Source organism: Phyllobates terribilis, unplaced genomic scaffold (assembly GCF_046119375.1).
Source record: "Phyllobates terribilis strain yellow unplaced genomic scaffold, ASM4611937v1 Scaffold_1__5_contigs__length_1240528914, whole genome shotgun sequence".
NCBI classification, from domain to species: domain Eukaryota; kingdom Metazoa; phylum Chordata; class Amphibia; order Anura; family Dendrobatidae; genus Phyllobates; species Phyllobates terribilis.
In genome coordinates, this window is record NW_027362761.1 from 857787780 (window position 1) to 857810248 (window position 22469).

The 22469-nt window shown below is 39.7% G+C and overlaps 1 protein-coding gene across 2 annotated transcripts in view; it reads left to right on the forward strand.

Annotated features, from left to right (window-relative positions):
* Positions 1-22469, forward strand: part of LOC141153732 (alcohol dehydrogenase 1-like) — a 107022-nt gene that overhangs the window by 10939 nt on the left and 73614 nt on the right. For both annotated transcript variants that reach the window (XM_073638819.1, XM_073638829.1), the window contains 2 exons: positions 11968-12109; positions 15585-15672. In XM_073638819.1, coding sequence (XP_073494920.1) covers positions 11968-12109; positions 15585-15672 — 230 coding nt within the window. The remainder of the gene's footprint in view (positions 1-11967; positions 12110-15584; positions 15673-22469) is intronic.

A 22469-nucleotide genomic window follows, 5' to 3' on the forward strand; every position in this document is an offset into this window, starting at 1 on the left:
CAGGTTTAATAAGTGGGATTTCTTGCCTTATAAATGGGGTTGGGACCATAAGTTGTGTTGTGCAGAAGTCAGGTGGATACACAGCTGATAGTCCTACTGAATAGACTGTTAGAATTTGCAAAATGGCATGAAAAAAGCAGCTAAGTAAAGAAAAACAAGTGGCCATCATTACTTTAAGAAATGAAGGTCAGTCAGTTTGAAAAATTGGGCAAACTTTGAAAGTGTCCCCAAGTGCAGTTGCAAAAACCATCAAGCGCTACAAAGAAACTGGCTCACATGAGGACCGCCCCAGGAAAGGAAGACCAAGAGTCACCTCTGCTTCTAGGATAAGTTTATCCGAGTCACCAGCTTCAGAAATCGCAGGTTAACAGCAGCTCAGATTAGAGACCAGGTCAATGCCACACAGAGTTCTAGCAGCTGACACATCTCTTGAACAACTGTTAAGAGGAGACTTTGTGCAGCAGGCCTTCATGGTAAAATAGCTGCTAGGAAACCACTGTTAAGGACAGGCAACAAGCAGAAGAGACTTGTTTGGGCTAAAGAACACAAGGAATGGACATGAGACTAGTGGAAATCTGTGCTTTGGTCTGATGAGTCCAAATTTGAGATCTTTGGTTAAAACCACCGTGTCTTTGTGTGACGCAGAAAAGGTGAACGGATGGACTCTACATGCCTGGTTCCCACTGTGAAGCATGGAGGAGGAGGTGTGATGGTGTGGGGGTGCTTTGCTGGTGACACTGTTGGGGATTTATTCAAAATTGAAGGCATACTGAACCAGCATGGCTACCAAAGCATCTTCCAGCGGCATGCTATTCCATCCGGTTTGAGTTTAGTTGGACCATCATTTATTTTTCAACAGTACATTGACCCCAAACACACCTCCAGGCTGTGTAAGGGCTATTTGACCAAGAAGGAGAGTGATGGGGTGCTACGCCAGATGACTTGGCCTCCACAGTCACCAGACCTGAACCCAATCGAGATGGTTTGGGGTGAGCTGGACCGCAGAGTGAAGGCAAAAGGGCCAACAAGTGCTAAGCATCTCTGGGAACTCCTTCAAGATTGTTGGAAGACCATTTCTGGTGACTACCTCTTGAAGCTCATCAAGAGAATGCCAAGAGTGTGCAAAGCAGTCATCAAAGCAAAAGGTGGCTACTTTGAAGAACCTAGAATATAAGACATATTTTCAGTTGTTTCACACTTTTTTGTTAAGTATATAATTCCACATGTGTTAATTCATAGTTTTGATGCCTTCAGTCTGAATGTACAATTTTCATAGTCATGAAAATACAGAAAAATCTTTAAATGTGAATGTGTGTCCAAACTTTTGGTCTGTACTGTATATATATATATATATATATATATATATATATATATATACTGCTCAAAAAATTAAAGGGAACACTCAAATAACACATCCTAGATCTGAATGAATTAAATATTCTCACGCCTGGGCATTCTGCTCATCAGGAGCATGCCCAGGCGTTGTAGGGAGGTCATACAGGCACGTGGAGGCCACACACAATACTGAGCCTCATTTTGACTTGTTTTAAGGACATTGCATCAAAGTTGGATCAGCCTGTAGTGTGTTTTTCCACTTTAATTTTGGGGGTGACTCCAAATCCAGGTCTCCATTGATTAATAAATTTGATTTCCATTGATGATTTTTGTGTGATTTTGTTGTCAGCACATTCGACTTTGTACAGAACAAAGTATTCAATGAGAATATTTCATTCATTCAGATCTAGGATGTGTTATTTGAGTGTTACCTTTATTTTTTGAGCAGTGTATATATATATATATATATATATATATATATATATATATATATAATATACGAGGGTCAGTCAATAAGTAATGCCTCCTATTTTTTTCTCCTTTTAATTGCCAAGAAATGCAAATGCAATTACATAGGTTGAAAACCACAACATTAATGATTAATTTGTCACTTTTTTCAATATAATCTCCATCCATTTCCACTGTCTTGGTCCACCGTTTAACAAGTGCATGTATTCCAGCATGGTAAAAAGCATTCTTGGGACCCACCGTGCACATACTTTTCTGTATCCCAGTTGTCCAATAATTATCATCACACTGCCTTTACTGAGGCAGATAATGCCACACAATTCATCTGCAGACACCCGGCGGTCACCACGAATTATGTCATCGACTCGCTGAATGTTGCTTGGAGTCACTGCGGTTACTGGCCTGCCACTCCGCATTTTGTCAGCCAACGGTGATGGCCCATCAGCTGTGTTACAGCGACGAACCCATCGTCTAACAGTACTGACATCCACTGTTGCATCACTGTACACATTTTTCAGTCTCTCATGAGTTCGAATGAGCGTTTCACCTTCTGCATGCAAGAATTCAATCACAGAACGTTGTGTAATACGAATATCGATGTCAGCCATTTTGCAAACGGATACAGTCCTGCCACCTGTTGGTGCAGGAAGTTGCAATTGCTGTGGATTGGAGAAGATGGTTTGAGGAATTGTGCCAAATTCGAATATTTAACATAACTACCTTATTTAAGGAGAAAAAAATTAGGATGCATTACTTATTGACTGACCCTCGTATATATACACAGTTGAAACCAGAAGCTTACATACACTATGTAAAAAGACACATACAGTGCCTACAAGTAGTATTCAACCCCCTGCAGATTTAGCTGGTTTGATAAGATGCAAATAAGTTAGAGCCTTCAAACTGCAAACGAGAGTAGGTTTTATGAACAGAAGCATAAATATTACAAACCAAAAAGTTATGTTGCTCAGTTGAATTTTATTAAATTTTAAACATAAAAGTGTGGGTCAATTATTATACAACCCCTATGTTTAATATTTTGTGGAATAACCCTTGTTTGCAATTACAACTAATAATCGTCTTTTATAAGACCTGATCAGGCCGGCACAGGTCTGTGGAGTTATCTTGGCCCACTCCTCCATGCAGATCTTCTCCAAGTTATCTAGGTTCTTTGGGTGTCTCATGTGGACTTTATTCTTGAGCTCCTTCCACAAGTTTTCAATTGGGTTAAGGTCAGGAGACTGACTAGGCCACTCCAACACCTTGACTTTTTCCCTCTTGAACCAGGCCTTGGTTTTCATGGCTGTGTGCTTTGGGTCGTTGTCTTGTTGGAAGATGAAATTACGACCCATCTTAAGATCGTTGATGGAGGAGCGGAGGTTCTTGGCCAAAATCTCCAGGTAGGCCGTGCTATCCATCTTCCCATGGATGCGGACCAGATGGCCAGGCCCCTTGGCTGAGAAACAGCCCCACAGCATGATGCTGCCACCACCATGCTTGACTGTAGGGATGGTATTCTTGGGGTCGTATGCAGTGCCATCCAGTCTCCAAACGTCACGTGTGTGGTTGGCACCAAAGATCTCGATCTTGGTATCATCAGACCATAGAACCTTGAACCAGTCTGTCTCAGAGTCCTCCAAGTGATCATGAGCAAACTGTAGACGAGCCTTGACATGACGCTTTGAAAGTAAAGGTACCTTACGGGCTCGTCTGGAACGGAGACCATTGCGGTGGAGTACCTTACTTATGGTATTGACTGAAACCAATGTCCCCACTGCCATGAGATTTTCCCAGAGCTCCTTCCTTGTTGTCCTTGGGTTAGCCTTGACTCTTCGGACAAGCCTGGCCTCGGCACGGGAGGACACTTTCAAAGGCTGTCCAGGCCGTGGAAGGCTAACAGTAGTTCCATAAGCCTTCCACTTACGGATGATGCTCCCAACAGTGGAGACAGGTAGGCCCAACTCCTTGGAAAGGGTTTTGTACCCCTTGCCAGCCTTGTGACCCTCCATGATCTTGTCTCTGATGGCCTTGGAATGCTCCTTTGTCTTTCCCATGTTGACCATTTCTGAGTGCTGTTCACAAGTTTGGGGAGGGTCTTAAATAGTCAGAAAAGGCTGGCAAAAGAGATCTTTAATCCACACATGTGAAGCTCATTATTCTTGGTGCCTGAACTACTTCTTAATACTTTAGGGGGACCAAACAGAATTCTTGTGGTTTGAGGGGTTGAATAATAAATGACACTCTGAATTAACTTTTAACGTTTTTAAAAAAAAACAAAAAAAAAAAACAAAAACAAAATTTGCTGCAGTGCATTTCCCACTTCCAGGCTGATCTACAGTACAAATGTCACAATGCCAAGTTAATTCCGCATGTGTCAACCAGCTAAATCTGCAGGGGGTTGAATACTACTTGTAGGCACTGTATACATGTTTTTCTCAATATCTGACATGAAATCAGAATAAACCTTTCCCGTTTTAGGTCAATTAGGATTACCATAATTTTTAATATCTGTCAAATGCCAGAATAATAAGAGAGAGAGAATGTTTTAAAGCATTTTTATTACTTACTGCAAAGTAAAAAGTTGACATATATTTCATTGGTATTTGGTCCATTTCCCTTAAACTGAATGACTTGGGTCGAACCTTTGGGATATCCTTCCACATGCTTCTCACAACAGTTGGTCAGAATTTGGGCCCATTCCTCCTGACAAAACTGGTGTAACTGATCCAGTTTTGTAGGTCGCCTTGCTCGCACTTGCCTTTTCAGCTTTGCCCATAAATTTTCAATAGGATTGAGATCAGGGATTTGTGATGGCCACTCCAAAACATTGACTTTGTTATCCTTAAGCCACTTTTTTACCATTGTGGCAGTATGCTTTTGCTCATTGTCCATTTGGAAGACCCATTTCCACACAAGATTTAACTTCCTGGCTGATGTCTTGAGATGTTGCTTCAGTATTGACACATAATCTTCTTTTCTCATGATGCCATCTATTTTGTGAAGTGCACCAGTCCCTCCTGCAGCAAAACAACCCCACAACATAATGCTGCCACCCCGTGTTTCACAGTTGGGATTGTGTTCTTAAGCTTCCAAGCTTCTCCCTTTTTCCTCCAAATGTAACGATGGTTATTATGCCCAAAAAGTAAAATTTTAGTTTCATCGGACCACAGGACATGTCTCCAAAAATTAAGGTCTTTGTTCCTGTGTGCATTTGCAAACATTAATCTGGCTTTTTTATGTTTCTTTTGGACTAATGGCTTCTTTCTGTCAGAGTGGCCTTTCAGCCCATGTTGATACAGTGCTCATTTCACTATGGCTATTGATACAATCTTGCCAGCTTCTGCCATCATCTTCACAAGGTCTTTTGCTTTGTCCTTGGGTTGATATGCACATGTTGGACCAAAACACGTTCATCTCTGGGACACAGAACCCGTCTCCTTCATGAGCGGTATGATGTCTGGACATTCCCATCTTGTTTGTACTTGCATATAATTGTTTGTACAGATGAACAAGGCACCTTCATGTATCTTGAAATTGTACCCAAGGATGAACCAGACTGGTGCAAGTCCACAACTCTCTTCCTGTTATCTTGGCTGATTTATTTAGACTTTCCCATTATGCTAAACAAAAAAGTAGTGTGCTTCAGGTGTGCATATAATAAAAAATCCACAGGTGTGTCTCTAATTAACTCAGATGTTGTTAAAAAACCTATCACAAGCATCCAAACACATGACATCATCATATGGGCAGTCCAGAATTGTTTAAAGGCATAGTAATCTTAGTGTATGTAAACTTTTGACTTCGCAGTTAGTAATAAAAATGCCTTAAAACATTCTCTCTCTCTCATTATTCTGGCATTTGACAGATATTAAAAATTATGGTAATCCTAATTGACCTAAAATGGGAAAGGTTTATTCTAATTTCATGTCAGATATTGAGAAAAACATGTATATGTGTCTTTTTATATAGTGTATGTAAACTTCTGGTTTCAACTATATATATATATATATATATATATATATATATATATATATATATAAAACGTACTTATTTGATTGGAAGCGAGACTGTTGCATAGATACAAGAACAGAATCGGTGTCTGAAACATAAGTATTCACCTGATGTAAAGATTCAGACATAAGCATGGGTTTACGATGAGTTTACTTGTTTACTCGTATGTCTGACCATCACAGTCAATGGCTATTGGCTAGTATATGATATCCTGTGATTACAGACATCCGATGTCATGTATAGCATAGTATGTGACTGTTACATATTATACTATGAGTACAGAATACCAGTCACATTATATTATCCTGTATTTAACATATAATTTTGGATGTCTGTGTGCACAATAAACCACATATAGTGTACAGAGTAATAGGGTATGATGGTGTACTGGTATGATGATACACAGACCTCAGATGTCATACAGGAAAGTATCTGATGGTATATATTATACTATGAGTACAGACATCAGATTTTACACCAGCCACATATTATCCTGTATATAACATCTGATATCTGTGCACACACTATGCTACATATGGTATACATGTGAATATGTGATGGTATATGAAAACTGTTACTACAGACATATAATGGTATATACAGCGTAACATGTGACTGTTACACATTATGATGACTATAGACATCAGATGTTACACTAACCACATTTTATCCTGTATATAACATCAGTGATACAGACATGAGATGTTGTACAGTATACACACTGTCATTTAGATGTATATACAATGTATATACATACAGTCATATGAAAAAGTTTGGGCACCCCTATTAATCTTAAGCTTAATGTTCTCTAAAAATTGGTGTTTTTGCAACAGCTATTTCAGTTTGATATATGTAATAACTGTTGGATACAGTAATGTTTCTGCCTTGAAATGAGGTTCATTGTACTAACAGAAAATGTGCAATCTGCATTCAAACAAAATTTGACAGGTGCATAAGTATGGGCACCTCACCAGAAAAGTGACATTAATAGTTAGTAGATCCTCCTTTTGCAAAAATAACAGCCTCTAGTCGCTTCCTGTAGCTTTTAATGAGTTCCTGGATCCTGGATGAAGGTATTTTTGACCATTCCTCTTTACAAAACAATTCCAGTTCAGTTAAGTTTGATGGTCGCCGAGCATGGACAGCCCTCTTCAAATGATCCCACAGATGTTCAATGATATTCAGGTCTGGGGACTGGGATGGCCATTCCAGAACATTGTAGTTGTTCCTCTGCATGAATGCCTGAGTAGATTTGGAGCGGTGTTTTGGATCATTGTCTTGCTGAAAGATCCATCCACTTTGTAACTTCATATTTATCACTGATTCTTGAACACTATTGTCAAGAATCTGCTGATACTGAGTGGAATCCATGCGTCCCTCAACTTTAACAAGATTCCCAGTGCCAGCATTGACCACACAGCCCCAAAGCATGATGGAACCTCCACCAAATTTTACTGTGGGTAGCAAGTGTTTTTCTTGGAATGCTGTGTTTTTTTGCCACCATGCATAATGCCTTTTTGTATGACCAAATAACTCAATCTTGATTTCATCAGTCCACAGGACCTTCTTCCAAAAAGAAATTGGCTTCTCCAAATGTGCTTTTGCATACCTCAGCCAACTCTGTTTGTGGCGTGCTTGCAGAAACGGCTTCTTTCGCATCACTCTCCCATACAGCTTCTCCTTGTGCAAAGTGCCTTGTATAGTTGACCGATGCACAGTGACACCATCTGCAGCAAGTTGATGCTGCAGCTCTCTGGAGGTGGTCTGAGGATTGTCCTTGACTGATCTCACCATTCTTCTTCTCTGCCTTTCTGATGTTTTTCTTGGCCTGCCACTTCTGGCCTTAACAAGAACTGTCCCTGTGTTCTTCCATTTCCTTACTATGTTCCTCACAGTGGAAACTGACAGGTTAAATCTCTGAGACAGCTTTTTGTATGCTTCCCCTGAACAACTATGTTGAATAATCTTTGTTTTCAGATCATTTGACAGTTGTTTTGAGGAGCACATGATGCCACTCTTCAGAGAAGATTCAAACAGGAGAACAACTTGCAAGTGGCCACTTTAAGTAGCTTTTCTCATGATTGCATACACCTGGCTACAAAGTTCAAAGCTCCATGAGGTTACAAAACCAAAAAAAGTGCTTTAGTAAGTCAGTAAAAAGTAGGTAGGAGTATTTAAAACAAGAAAATGATAAGGGTGCCCATACTTATGCACCTTTCATATTTTGTTTGAATGCAGATTGCACATTTTCTGTTAGTACAATAAACCTCATTTCAAGGCAGAAACATTACTGTGTCCAACAGTTATTACATATATCAAACTGAAATAGCTGTTGCAAAAACACCAATTTTTATAAAACATTAAGCTTAAGATTAATAGGGGTGCCCAAACTTTTTCATATGACTGTATCTATGACAGTGTGTATACTGTATAACATCTGATACTTATGACCATAAGTATTCAGACCCTTTGCTCAGACACTCATATTTAAGTCACATCCTGTCCATTTCCTTGTAATCCTCCCTGAGATGGTTCTACCTGTTCATTGGAGTCCAGCTGTGTTTAAGTAAACTGATAGGACTTGATTTGGAAAGGCACACACCTGTCTATATAAGACCTCACAGCTCACAGTGCATGTCAGACCAAATGAGAATCATGAGCTCAAAGGAACTGCCCAAGGAGCTCGGAGACAGAATTGTGACAAGGCACAGATCTGGCCAAGGTTACAAAAGAATTTCTGCATTTCTCAAGGTTCCTAAGAGCACAGTGGCCTCCATAATCCTTAAATGGAAGAAGTTTGGGACCACCAAAATTCTTCCTAGACCTGGCCGTCCAGCCAACTAAGCAATCGTGGGAGAATAGTCTTTGTGAGAGAGGTAAAGAAGAACCCCAAGATCACTGTGGCTGAGCTCCAGAGATGCAGTAGGGAGATGGGAGAAAGTTCCACAAAGTCAACTATCACTACAGTCCTCCACCAGTCGGGCCTTTATGGCAGAGTGGCCCGACGGAAGCCTCTCCCCAGTGCAAGACATATGAAAGCCCACATAGAGTTTGCTCAAAAACACATGAAGGACACCCAGACTATGAGAAATAAGATTCTATGGTCAGATGAGACGAAGATAGAGCTTTTTGGTGATAATTCTAAGCGGTATGGGTGGAGAAAACCAGCCACTGCTCATCACCTGCCCAATACAATCCCAACAGTGAAGCATGGTGGTGGCAGAATCATGTTATGGGGGTGTCTTTCAGCTGCAGGGACAGGATGACTGGTTGCAATTGAAGTAAACATGAATGTGGCCAAGTACAGAGATATCCTGGATGAAAACCTCTTCCAGAGTTCTCTGGACCTCAGACTTGGCTGAAGGTTCATCTTCCAAAAAGACAATGACCCTAAGCACACAGCTAAAACAACAAGGAAGTGGCTTGAGATCAACTCTGTGATCATTCTTGACTGGCCCAGCCAGAGCCCTGACCTACACCCAATTGAGCATCTCTGGGGAGACCTGAAAATGGCTGTCCACCAACGTTCACCATCCAACTTGATGGAACTGGAGAGGATCTACAAGGAAGAATGGCAGAGGATCCCGAAATTCAGGTGTCAAAAATTTGTTGAATCATTCCCAAGAAGATTCAAGACTGTACTAGTTCAAAAGGGTGCTTCTACTCAATACTGAGCAAAGGGTCTGAATACTTATGACCATGTGATATTTCAGTTTTTCTTTTTTAATAAATTTGGAAAAATTTCTACATTTCTGTTTTTTTTTCAGTCAAGATGGGGTGCAGAGTGTACTTTAATGAGAAAAAAAATGAACTTCTTAGAATTTACCAAATGGCTGCAATGAAACAAAGAGTAAAAAATTTAAAGGGGTCTGAATACTTTCCGTACCCACTGTATGTACAGTACAGACCAAAAGTTTGGACACACCTTCTCATTTAAAGATTTTTCTGTATTTTCATGACTTTGAAAATTGTACATTCACACTGAAGGCATCAAAACTATGAATTAACACATGTGGAATTATATACTTAACAAAAAAGTGTGAATCAACTGAAAATGAGTCTTATATTCTAGGTTCTTCAAAGTAGCCACCTTTTGCTTTGATGACTGCTTTGCACACTCTTGGCATTCTCTTGATGAGCTTCAAGAGGTAGTTACTGGAAATGGTCTTCCAACAATCTTGAAAGAGTTCCCAGAGATGCTTAGCACTTGTTGGCCCTTTTGCCTTCATTCTGTGGTCCAGCTCACCCCAAACCATCTCGATTGGGTTCAGGTCTGGTGACTGTGGAGGCCAGGTCATCTGGCATAGCACCCCATCACTCTCCCTCTTGGTCAAATAGCCCTTACACAGCCTGGAGGTGTGTTTGGGGTCATTGTCCTGTTGAAAAATAAATGATGGTCCAACTAAGCGCAAACCGGATGGAATAGCATGCCGCTGCAAGATGCTGTGGTAGCCATGCTAGTTCAGTATGCCTTCAATTTTGAATAAATTCCCAACAGTGTCACCAGCAAAGCACCCCCACACCATCACACCTCCTCCTCCATGCTTCATGGTGGGAACCAGGCATGTAGAGTCCATCCGTTCACCTTTTCTGCGTTGCACAAAGACACGGTGGTTGGAACCAAAGATCTCAAATTTGGACTTATCAGACCAAAGCACAGATTTCCACTGGTCTAATGTCCATTCCTTATGTTCTTCAGCCCAAACAAGTCTCTTCTGCTTGTTGCCTGTCCTTAGCAGTGGATTCCTAGCAGCTATTTTACCATGAAGGCCTGCTGCACAAAGTCTCCTCTTAACAGTTGTTGTAGAGATGTGTCTGCTGCTAGAACTCTGTGTGGCATTGACCTGGTCTCTAATCTGAGCTGCTGTTAACCTGCGATTTCTGAGGCTGGTGACTCGGATAAACTTATCCTCAGAAGCAGAGGTGACTCTTGGTCTTCCTTTTCTGGGGCGGTCCTCATGTGAGCCAGTTTCTTTGTAGCGCTTGATGGTTTTTGCAACTGCACTTGGGGACACTTTCAAAGTTTTCCCAATTTTTCGCACTGACTGACCTTCATTTCTTAAAGTAATGATGGCCATTCATTTTTCTTTACTTAGCTGCTTTTTTCTTGCCATAATACAAATTCTAACAGTCTATTCAGTAGGACTATCAGCTGTGTATCCATCTGACTTCTGAACAACACAACTGATGGTCCCAATCGCATTTATAAGGCAAGAAATCCCACTTATTAAACCTGACAGGGCACACCTGTGAAGTGAAAAACATTTCCGGTGACTACCTCTTGAAGCTCATCAAGAGAATGCCAAGAGTGTGCAAAGCAGTCATCAAAGCAAAATGTGGCTACTTTGAAGAACCTAGAATATAAGACATATTTTCAGTTGTTTCACACTTTTTTGTTAAGTATATAATTCCACATGTGTTAATTCATAGTTTTGATGCCTTCAGTGTGAATGTACAATTTTCATAGTCAAGAAAATACAGAAAAATCTTTAAATAAGAAGATGTGTCCAAACTTTTGGTCTGTACTGTATATATTGTGTTTCATATGCATGTGTAATGTGTACATATTTGAGTAATGTTTATATATGTGCACAACTAATGTGTATTTATGTGTATTTAATGTGTACATGCATGTGTAGTGTGCATATGTGTGCACATTATGAATATGTATGTTTAATAATTATGTGCATATTTTATGCTTGGTTACATATGTGTACTATACAATTTGTATATGCGTATTATGAGTATGTGTGTAAATGTTAGCGTAATGTACGTGTTTATTTTATACTTGTGTGTATACTTGTGTAATGTACATCTATGTGTAATGTGTATAAGTTTGCCTAACATGTAAATGCATGTGCATGTACGTAAATAATATACGTGTGTGTGTGTATTGCAGGGAAATCATTTTTATTTATTTTTAAAGCACTATTAATTAAAGGATGCTGTACATGTAAAATGGGTTACATATCATATATAAAACATATAAAGAATAAAGTAAACCGATAAACCGGTACAGAGAGAGAGCAGCCCTAATTCACATCTTACATGGGGGCCTTTGGTGGACTTTGTCTGCCCCTGCTTTGTAGCATATTTAGTATGAATCTTTTCTATAATGATCTTATAATCTTAAAATCTTTTCTTTTATTTCAGATTATAGCCACAGGAATCTGCAGGTCAGATGATCATGTCATAGAAGGGGCACTTGCTTACATGAAATTTCCCATTATATTAGGGCATGAAGGTGCTGGAATAGTGGAAAGTGTGGGATCTAAGGTAGCTGGAATTAAACCAGGTAAGGCTAATGTTCCCAGGGATAACTTTTACATATTATCTATACTGTGCTATATAGTTTCAGTATTTAATGCAAGATTTAGCTTTCAAAGTGAAAACATACAAACTGCACATCTAAATAATGTGGAAAAACAGTAATTTCAAGAACTCAATCTTCAAATTTTCCAAATACAAAAAGAGCTTTCTTGATCCGTTCAAAAGATTTGAAAAATGCTCAAGTTTAAAAATAGAACATCCTGCAAAAATTCCTATGTGTTTCGAACCTAGAAATATGTACAGTTCTTAGACATGGTATAATAGTAATTCACTTCTTTGATCAATTTATATATCTGAACTGAATGACTTATCTAAAGAAGTCCTAACCAAATTGGGTGTGCATATATTCAATTAGTGAACAAGCTACTATTATATACAGCCAATATAAAGCCTGATGCAAACACACTGAACAGTGAAAACATTACAAAAATACCATCAGTAGTATGATAGAAAAGAGACGAAAACAAAAATTATATGTATATTTTTTATTTCATGCAATAAATAATTCCAAATTGCTATTAGAAGAACTAGCTGGGTAGAAAGGCAAAATGAGCAATTGTAAGTACATTATGCTATATAATATGATGACTGCAATATATTAATAGGATAAAAACTTTGATGGGACTGCTTCTTTAACTATATTGTAGTGGTCAATACTATTACAGAATGCCGAGTTTATATGTTTTTACTACTTTGGAAAAAAAAATCCCTTAAAAAATAAACTTGCGTATTGGGTTTTACAGATGCAGAGATACCAGATAAGTGCAGTTTCTATTCCCCTCCTAATATAACAAAACATTCTAACTGTTAAAACTGTGATTTATGTTTCTGTTTACAGTATTTATTATTTCCGCAAGGGAAATTGCTCATATGATTCTTTAATCAGTAGTGATGAGTGAGCACTAAAATGCTCGGATGCTCGTTGCTCGGGTTGAGCAAATCGTAATGCTCAGGTGCTCGACCCTAGTAACGAGTCCAATTTAAGTCAATGGGAAACTCAAGCATTTTTCTGGTGGCTCCCCTCCCCCCGGAGGTCTGCAGAGGGCCTAAAAATTGCCCAAATCGATGGGAACAGGGCTGAAATGACATGGGAACAGCATGGGGAAGAACCCTGGAAGCATTTCTGACTCCCAGGTCACTGCTGTCAACAATGTTGTCAGAGTATTATGCTACTTATATGGACTCACAATAAAACATACAAAAACTAAACCAAAATGGATTTTCCTGTACAAAATGTTAAGGAACATCCTTTCCAGGGTAATGACTTATATATAAGACAAAATAAATAAACAAAAACAAAAATGCTCCTCCACACCTTGAGCTCAGGGGGTGACGAAGGCATTCCCAGCCGAAACGCGCGTAGGGTTGAGGGTGGCGTGTGAGCACGATACCTCGGCTCCAGTTTGACATTGTAAGTATGTAACCTACACGTGGGATTTGCTGTTAGACTACAGATCTTGAGATATTGCTCCATGATAGCTGCTTTTAGATCTTATTTCAGTATTGACACACATGTGTTTATCATTCCTCTCCTCTTTCCTCCCCACTTTGGGGGATACTAGTTGTAGATTAGGGTTGGTATACCTGCAGCTATCTTGTCAGATATAAGGATTATCACTTGTACTAATTTATGATATCCCTCTAGTGTTCATACTGTCAACTCTGACATTGATTTTGGTAGCCGTTTGTCTTCGTGCGCACATATGTCTCCCTCCTCTTGTGTTTTTATATTCGTGTTGTGTTCCATTTGTCCTCCTCTTTTTGCTAGTAAAGTACATATATTTTCTATTCATTGGACGTTTTTCGAAGTTTTTCTCTTGTTTTTGTCTCCAATATTTATAAGGCACAGAGGAATCAGAGAGGACATTGGTACAGTCGGCAAGGTACTCCTTCAAAACTCTTCCCTCCTTGTCAGAGTACCCCGCACATAAGGGCCGGGGCACTAGGAGGGTCTGAGAAAACTGTCCCACACCTTTGACAGTTTTCCCCTGCCTCTGCTGCATCGTATTTGTGTCTCCCTCCCATGTACTCCCTGGTTGTCCAAGGAACTGAGACCACTGCTGCCAGCATTTTCAGATGGGAATTTTTTTAATAATTCCTCAACAAGGGCCTTCTCGTACTGCAACATTTTATCAGACCTCTCTGCCACAGGAAGGAGAGAAAGAAAGTTCTCCTTGTAGCAAAAGTCTAGAAGTGTGACCAACCAGTAATTACTGTTGGCCAAAATGTGTACAATGCGAGGGTCATGGGAAAGGCAGAGAAACATAAATTCAGCTATGTGTGCAAAACTACCAACAGCCAAGTCTTCCCTGTCCTGACCAAGAGGACAATTGTCCATGTCCTTGGAGGGTAATATTTGGCACGCTCCAAACAATGGTACAATTATTACCGCAGTAATATGGGATCACATCAATCAAAATCAAAATCAAAAAAATCTAGCTGTATTCTGCTAATAAGCAAATGGAGCAGTAATATGGTGTACTGTATTGCTCTATAAGCAATTAATCAGGATTAAGAGCAAAAAAATAGCCCTAGCCCCTGATATCTGGGGCTATGAATATCTGTAACAGCAGCAGCAGACATAACGTCCAATGGACCCTATTCTGCTGGGTACACTGTCCGCAAACTCTCCTGCCTAACTCCTACTATCACCAGGATTAATATATGCAGCTGGATTAGTCCTTAGAAGGACTGTTAGTTCCGTACCTATACCTAACTAATAAACCGCCAATTCTCTCCCTCACCCACCTGCAGCTCTCCCTACTCTGCCTGTCTGAAGGGTAGATTGTGACGGGCATAGGGTCACCGGGTCTTATATAGACCTGATGACGCTATGCGGCCAGCCAGTCACTGTAACCACAACTAACATGGCTACTGCATTACAGTAAGTTTCAGGCAATCCCCGCATATTTATTTACTGTCTAAAGTGCCCCAAACATGCGGGGCCCCGAGCTTCCGCCCGAGCATCCCGGAAGTACTCGATGACCGCCGAGCATCTCGAACAGTGAGGTGCTTGGGCGAGTACCGAGCAGTTGGGAGCACGCTCGCTCATTACTATTAATCACATACTTAATACAATGCAGTTTTTTTAACATTGTCTATTATGCCTGCTCATCAATGTTGTACTGTATCATGGGGCGCCAGCACGCTTCAGACTCCTTAGATGGTGTGATAACTATTGACTGCAGCATTGGTTACATGGCTGACATAGTATATCCAGATTTCTTCCTTGTTTCTTACTATTGCAATGACCAGAGGGGATTTTTTAATAGATTGGTAGTATTCATTTTTGAGAAGAAAGTGGCTAAAAAAACTAATGTCTCTTTTCTCTTTTCTATAGTATGTATACTTTTGATTGGTTGCTCATGAAAACAGTTAGACAACTTTATGAAAATTTCAAACAACTTTTGTTTTTAATCCTTACTTTGTATATCTAACAGGAGACAAGGTCATACCGCTATTTTTGCCTCAATGTGGAGAATGCAGAAGTTGCCTTCACCCAGAGAGTAATTTCTGCTACAAAAGCCTGTATGTATTAACTGTTTTGATGCTTTTAATAATTTCCATGTATGAAGTTCAAAAGTTGAATGATTATTCAGAATCCAATATTTAAGGTCATTTGCATGAACCATTACTTGTTAAAAAAAAAAGTCAACTTTAAACCCGTCCCGCCATGGGCAATTTTTGTTTTTGAAACTTTTTCTTCTCCTCTTCTTCCAAGAGCCATAGTTTTTTTATTTTTCAAACTATATAACTGTATAAAGGATTGTATTTTTGCAGGATGAATTGTAGTTTTGAATTACACCATCATTTCACAATACAATGTACTGGAAAACAGAAAAAAAATCCAAGTGTGGTGAAATTGTGAAAAAATATGCAATTTCATCATTAATTTTAAGTTTTGGTTTTTTTCATTCTATGTGTGGTAAAAGTGACATTGAAACATGAGTCTTCATGTCAGTACTATTATGGCAATACCAAACTTTGAAAGTTTTATTTTTATTTCAGCTGTGAAAAGAAATCAGAAATTTGTAAAAAAAAATGGTTTGTGTTACTATATTCTGAGATCCTTTTTTGTAAAATCAAATGTTTTTTATTGATTTTTATAAAGATTTACACAAAGGAAAAAATAAAAAAAGGAAAAACCAACAACAACTAGAAAAACTAGAAAAAACATTGGAAAAACACAGTTCTCCTCCCCCCCAACCTTAAGAAACATTAAACATGAGTTATTTATACATCTTGGCTCTGCAAAACCAGTATAATTAGATGAACAAATATCTGAGCATAGTAACAATAGTCAATCCAATTACATATAACTTGTGGAAGTACTAATAACATTTTTATTAATTTTCAGAGTTTAATTTGAGGCATCATATAAACGTAACTTAAAGTAAGCCAAGGCGAAACCCCTCAGTTCCCTAGATGTCAACCCAGGGCCATCAATCCATAGACCCCATATCTTGTCAAATTTAGAGATAGCATCTCTTTTTAGGTATATGCCTTTTTCCAAATTTACTAGCCAGTTAACTTTATCAATAAATTCTGATATCATAGGCTCCTGATCTGCTATCCATTTTTGGGCTATCAATTTTCTTGCCATATATAACATAAGTGCCGCCGCAATTTTGCCGTACTCATCAATAGTCAGATGTTCAACATATCCCAGTATACATACTAATGGTGAAAGCTCTACGTCAATTGAATAAACCATGTTAATCATTGCTACAACACTCTTTCAAAAGGACACCAAGTTAGGACAGTTCCACATCTTATGAAGCATATTTGCTATGTTAGTTTGGCATCTTGGACAATGGGGACTTGAACGAAATCTTATGTTAAATAAGAATTGAGGTGTCCTATATACCTGGTGTATCACATACAGTACAGACCAAAAGTTTGGACACACCTTCTCATTTAAAGATTTTTCTGTATTTTCATGACTATGAAAATTTTACATTCACACTGAAGGCATCAAAACTATGAATTAACACATGTGGAATTATATACATAACAAAAAAGTGTGAAACAACTGAAAATATGTCTTATATTCTAGGTTCTTCAAAGTAGCCACCTTTTGCTTTGATGACTGCTTTGCACACTCTTGGCATTCTCTTGAGGAGCTTCAAGAGGTAGTCACCGGAAATGGTCTTCCAACAATCTTCAAGGAGTTCCCAGAGATGCTTAGCACATGTTGGCCCTTTTGCCTTCACTCTGCGGTCCAGCTCACCCCAAACCATCTCGATTGGGTTCAGGTCTGGGGACTGTGGAGGCCAGGTCATCTGGCGTAGCACCGCATCACTCTCCTTCTTGGTCAAATAGCCCTTACACAGCATGGAGGTGTGTTTGGGGTCATTGTCCTGTTGAAAAATAAATGATGGTCCAACTAAACGCAAACTGGATGGAATAGCATGTCGCTGCAAGATGCTGTGGTAGCCATGCTGGTTCAGTATGCCTTCAATTTTGAATAAATCCCCAACAGTGTCACCAGCAAAGCACCCCCACACCATCACACCTCCTCCTCCATGCTTCACGGTGGGAACCAGGCATGTAGAGTCCATCTGTTCACCTTTTCTGCGTCGCACAAAGACACGGTGGTTGGAACCAAAGATCTCAAATTTGGACTCATCAGACCAAAGCACAGATTTCCACTGGTCTAATGTTCATTCCTTGTGTTCTTCAGCCCAAACAAGTCTCTTCTGCTTGTTGCCTGTCCTTAGCAGTGGTTTCCTAGCAGCTATTTTACCATGAAAGCCTACTGCACAAAGTCTCCTCTTAACAGTTGTTGAAGAGATGTGTCTGCTGCTAGAACTCTGTGTGGCATTGCCCTGGTCTCTAATCTGAGCTGCTGTTAACCTGTGATTTCTGAGGCTGGTGACTCGGATAAACTTATCCTCAGAAGCAGAGGTGACTCTTGGTCTTCCTTTCCTGGGGCGGTCCTCATGTGACTGACCTTCATTTCTTAAAGTAATGATGGCCACTCGTTTTTCTTTACTTAGAATTTGTATTATGTCAAGAAAAAAGCAGCTAACAGTCTATTCAGTAGGACTATCAGCTGTGCATCCACCAGACTTCTGCACAACACAACTGATGGTCCCAACTCCATTTATAATGCAAGAAATTCCACTTATTAAACCTGACAGGGCACACCTGTGAAGTGAAAACCATTTCCGGTGACTACCTCTTGAAGCTCATCAAGAGAATGCCAAGAGTGTGCAAAGCAGTCATCAAAGCAAAAGGTGGCTACTTTGAAGAACCTAGAATATAAGACATATTTTCAGTTGTTTCACACTCTTTTGTTAAGTATATAATTCCACATGTGTTAATTCACAGTTTTGATGCCGTCAGTGTGAATGTACAATTTTCATAGTCATGAAAATACAGAAAAATCTTTAAATGAGAAGGTGTGTCCAAACTTTTGGTCTGTACTGTATATATGGGACAGTCTATGGGATTCACGTAAAGACAATAGTGGAACTCTTTCCAGTATATCTGACCAGTGATTTTCCTCTATGGGTCCCATTACACTCTCCCATTTCTCTTTTGATCGCATCGGCTGGTTTGTCAATATAATGTCAAAGAGAATGTTATAAAGTAATGAGATCAGTCCACGAGAACTATGTAGATTAGCTATTCTCTGTATTATTGAGTTTTGCGGTTCCCCTCCTTCCAGAACAATGCCTTCCGCCCGATATGCATGCATACATATAAATTGTAAGTATTTATAAAGTTCAGAGTGAGGTAACCCATATTCATTTTGCAGCTGTGAGAATTCCTTAATCACATCACCTATCAGCACTTGATTAAGTCTGTTTAAACCCTTGGTGCTCCAGGAGCCAAATCTCACCAGTTGGTATAGATTTGGAAGCCATGGAGTGTTCCATAATGAAGTAAATTGTGAAACACCTTCTATTCCTTGTAATTTTTTCACTGTTCCCGAGTGTCCCAAACTTATGTGCCTCCAATACCTCATAGAGTTTATCTGATTAGAAATAATGCTGTAGCAACATACGCTGATCTCCCCCTCCTCCAGGGTCATCCCATCCCTGAATATGTTGAAGCTGAGATGCCACATAATATACCCATGGGTTAGGAACCGCAAGCCCTCCCATTGTTTTGTTTCTTTGCAATGTTTCCAGTTTAATTCTCGGAGTCTGTTTACCCCATATTAATTTTCAAAACTCCTGACTGACTTTAAAGAAAAACCTCTGATTTATCCATATTGGGGAGTTGTGTAGAACATACAGCAATTGTGACATCTAGATCATTTTGACCAGGTTAGCATGGCCCACAACCGACAATGGTAACTTAGACCAGGCGCCTAGTTTACCTCTAAATTTAATTAAGACTGGATCAAGATTCAACTTCTCATAATCATTTATTTTTGCCGATATATTGATGTCTAAATATTTAAACTCCGGTACCACTTGTAAACTCGAGTTAATGTAGTGGGAAGCATTCTCATCTGTATTATTCAATGGAAGTATGACTGATTTGCTCCAGTTTATCTTCAGACCAGAGTATTTTCCAAATGTTTCTATAGTTTCCATTGCTATAGGAAGGAACTCAGAAGTTTTAGCCAGAAATAATAAAGTGTCATCAGTGTATAACGCGACCTTCTCTTCACTATTCCCTCTACAAAACCCAACTATTCCTGGATGCTACCTGATAACCGATGCCAGGGGTTCAATGGCCAGTGCAAAGAGCAAGGGGGACAACGGGCACCCCTGCCACTTACCTCTACTCAGTCCAAAAGCCGGGAGGGGTGTCCATTTACCCGTATTCTAGCCATCGGCCTATCATACAGCAATTTAACCCATGAAATAAAACTAGGTCCAATACCAAACTTTTCCAACACCGCCCATAAATATTCCCACTCAACAGAATCAAATGCCTTAGCGGCGTCCAGAGAACATACAGCTCTAGCCCCACCATCATCCACCGGCAATTGAAACATTCTCCAGATATTAACAGCTGTGGATCTAGCAGGCATGAAGCCTGATTGGTCAGAATGGATAACTGTAAAAATTACTGTATTCAATCTAGACGCCAGTACCTTCGCAATAATTTTAACATCAGTTGACAATAAAGATATGGGCCTATATGAGTCAGGGATTAAAGGGTCTTTACCTGGCTTAGGTATGACTACTATCACCGCCTCTTGCTTTGAATGGGGTAGGGTTCCCCCCCTCACCGCTTCCTCGAAGGTAGCCAGTAAGTGGGGAAGTAAAATATTTCCAAATTTCTTATATATTTCTGTGGGAAGCCCGTCTAGTCCTGGAGATTTGTTATTAGCCATAGAGGCTACTGCCATTTGTAACTGCTCCAGCTGTAGTGGTCTATTTAAAAATAGGATAAGATTTGTTCTCTATTAAATTGCAGTTTGGATGTATATAGATCTTTATAAAATTCTAGCAGAGTGTTTGAGATCTGGTCAGTCTGGTTTACTACCACTCCTTCCTTGTCCTTCAAAGCACCAATAAAAGAACTCCCCATCTGGGCTGTTGCTATCATGGCCAATAAGTGTCCTGCCTTCTCCCCCTCCCCAAAGAAGTGTGTCTCGGCAAACATGCATTTGTTTTTAGCTTTTTCCCTGATATGTGTGGTGTACGCTTCTTGTGCCTCTCCCCACTCAATCAGGTTCTCTTTTACACCAGTTAGTACAAATTTCTAAAAACTCCCCAAACTGTTTTGTCTTAGTTTTGGATCTGTTAATGGCCTGTATTAAGACTCCTCGTAAGCACGCTTTCATGGCATCCCATAATGTGTTTTGCGACACTCGTTTGTCGTTTTGCTTAAAATAATGTCCTAAAGTAGATGTGATCAGTGGAATATCTATAATTTGAAGCCAGAAGGGATTCATGGCCCACACAGTCAGAGAATCTAGCGGCCTGGGTAAAAGACAAAGAGTAGTCAGCAAGGGTAAATGATCTGATAGCACTCTGGGCAAATATTCCACTGTTCTTACCAAGGGGGAAATATGTTCTGTACCCAATACCATATCAATACGTGATAATGTTTTGTGTCTTAGAATAGTAAGAAAATTGTATAGTGTTAGGATATTTGAGACGCTATATGTCCACTAATGATAGTTTGATAATATTTCTCCAAACTTAGTTATGGTGGCAGTTTTTGTAGCAGTGTCTGATTTATATCTATCCCAAAATGGATGAACAACATTATTGAAATCTCCCATACAAAAGACTGGAACTCCCGGTATCTTATTCATTAGTGAAGCAATATTTTTCAAAATAATTTTGTTACATGGAGGAGGAACATAGACTACCACGAGTAGAATTTCTTTTGTGAATATTTTATAGTGGATGCCCACAAATCAGCCTTCTCCATCTTTCTTGGAATCAATTAATTCAAAAGGGATAGTCCCATGTACTAGGATGCTAACCCCCCTAGAATATGTGGAGAAGGTGGAGTGGAAACTGTGGCCTAGCCATGAATATTTCATGCCCACAACACTGTTTTTCCCAAAGTGCGTTTCCTGCAGACACACCACTGCAGGCAGGTGATCCCAGATATATTCCATGACCGCTGCTCTCAGCCATTATATCTAGTTACAGTGGGTACGGAAAGTATTCAGACCCCTTTAAATTTTTCACTGTTTCATTGCAGCCATTTGGTAAATTCTAAAAAGTTCATTTTTTTTTCTCATTAAAGTACACTCTGCACCCCATCTTGACTGGAAAAAAAAACAGAAATGTTGAAATTTTTGCAAATTTATTAAAAAATAAAAACTTAAATATCACATGGTCATAAGTATTCAGACCCTTTGCTCAGACACTCATATTTAAGTCACATGCTGTCCATTTCCTTGTGATCCTCCTTGAGATGGTTCTACTCCTTCAGTGGAGTCCAGCTGTGTTTAATTAAACTGATAGGACTTGATTTGGAAAGGCACACACCTGTCTATATAAGACCGCACAGCTCACAGTGCATGTCAGACCATATGAGAATCATGAGCTTAAAGTAACTGCCCAAGGAGCTCAGAGACAAAATTGTGGCAAGGCACAGATCTGGCCAAGGTTACAAAAGAATTTCTGCATTTTTCAAGGTTCCTAAGAGCACAGTGGCCTCCATAATCCTTAAATGGAAGAAGTTTGTGACCACCAGAAGTCTTCCTAGACCTGGCCATCCAGCCAAACTAAGCAATCGTGGGAGAAGAGCCTTTGTGAGAGACGTAAAGAAGAACCCCAAGATCACTGTGGCTGAGCTCCAGAGATGCAGTAGGGATATGAGAGAAAGTTCCACAAAGTCAACTATCACTGCAGCCCTCCACCAGTCGGGCCTTTATGGCAGAGTGGCCCGACGGA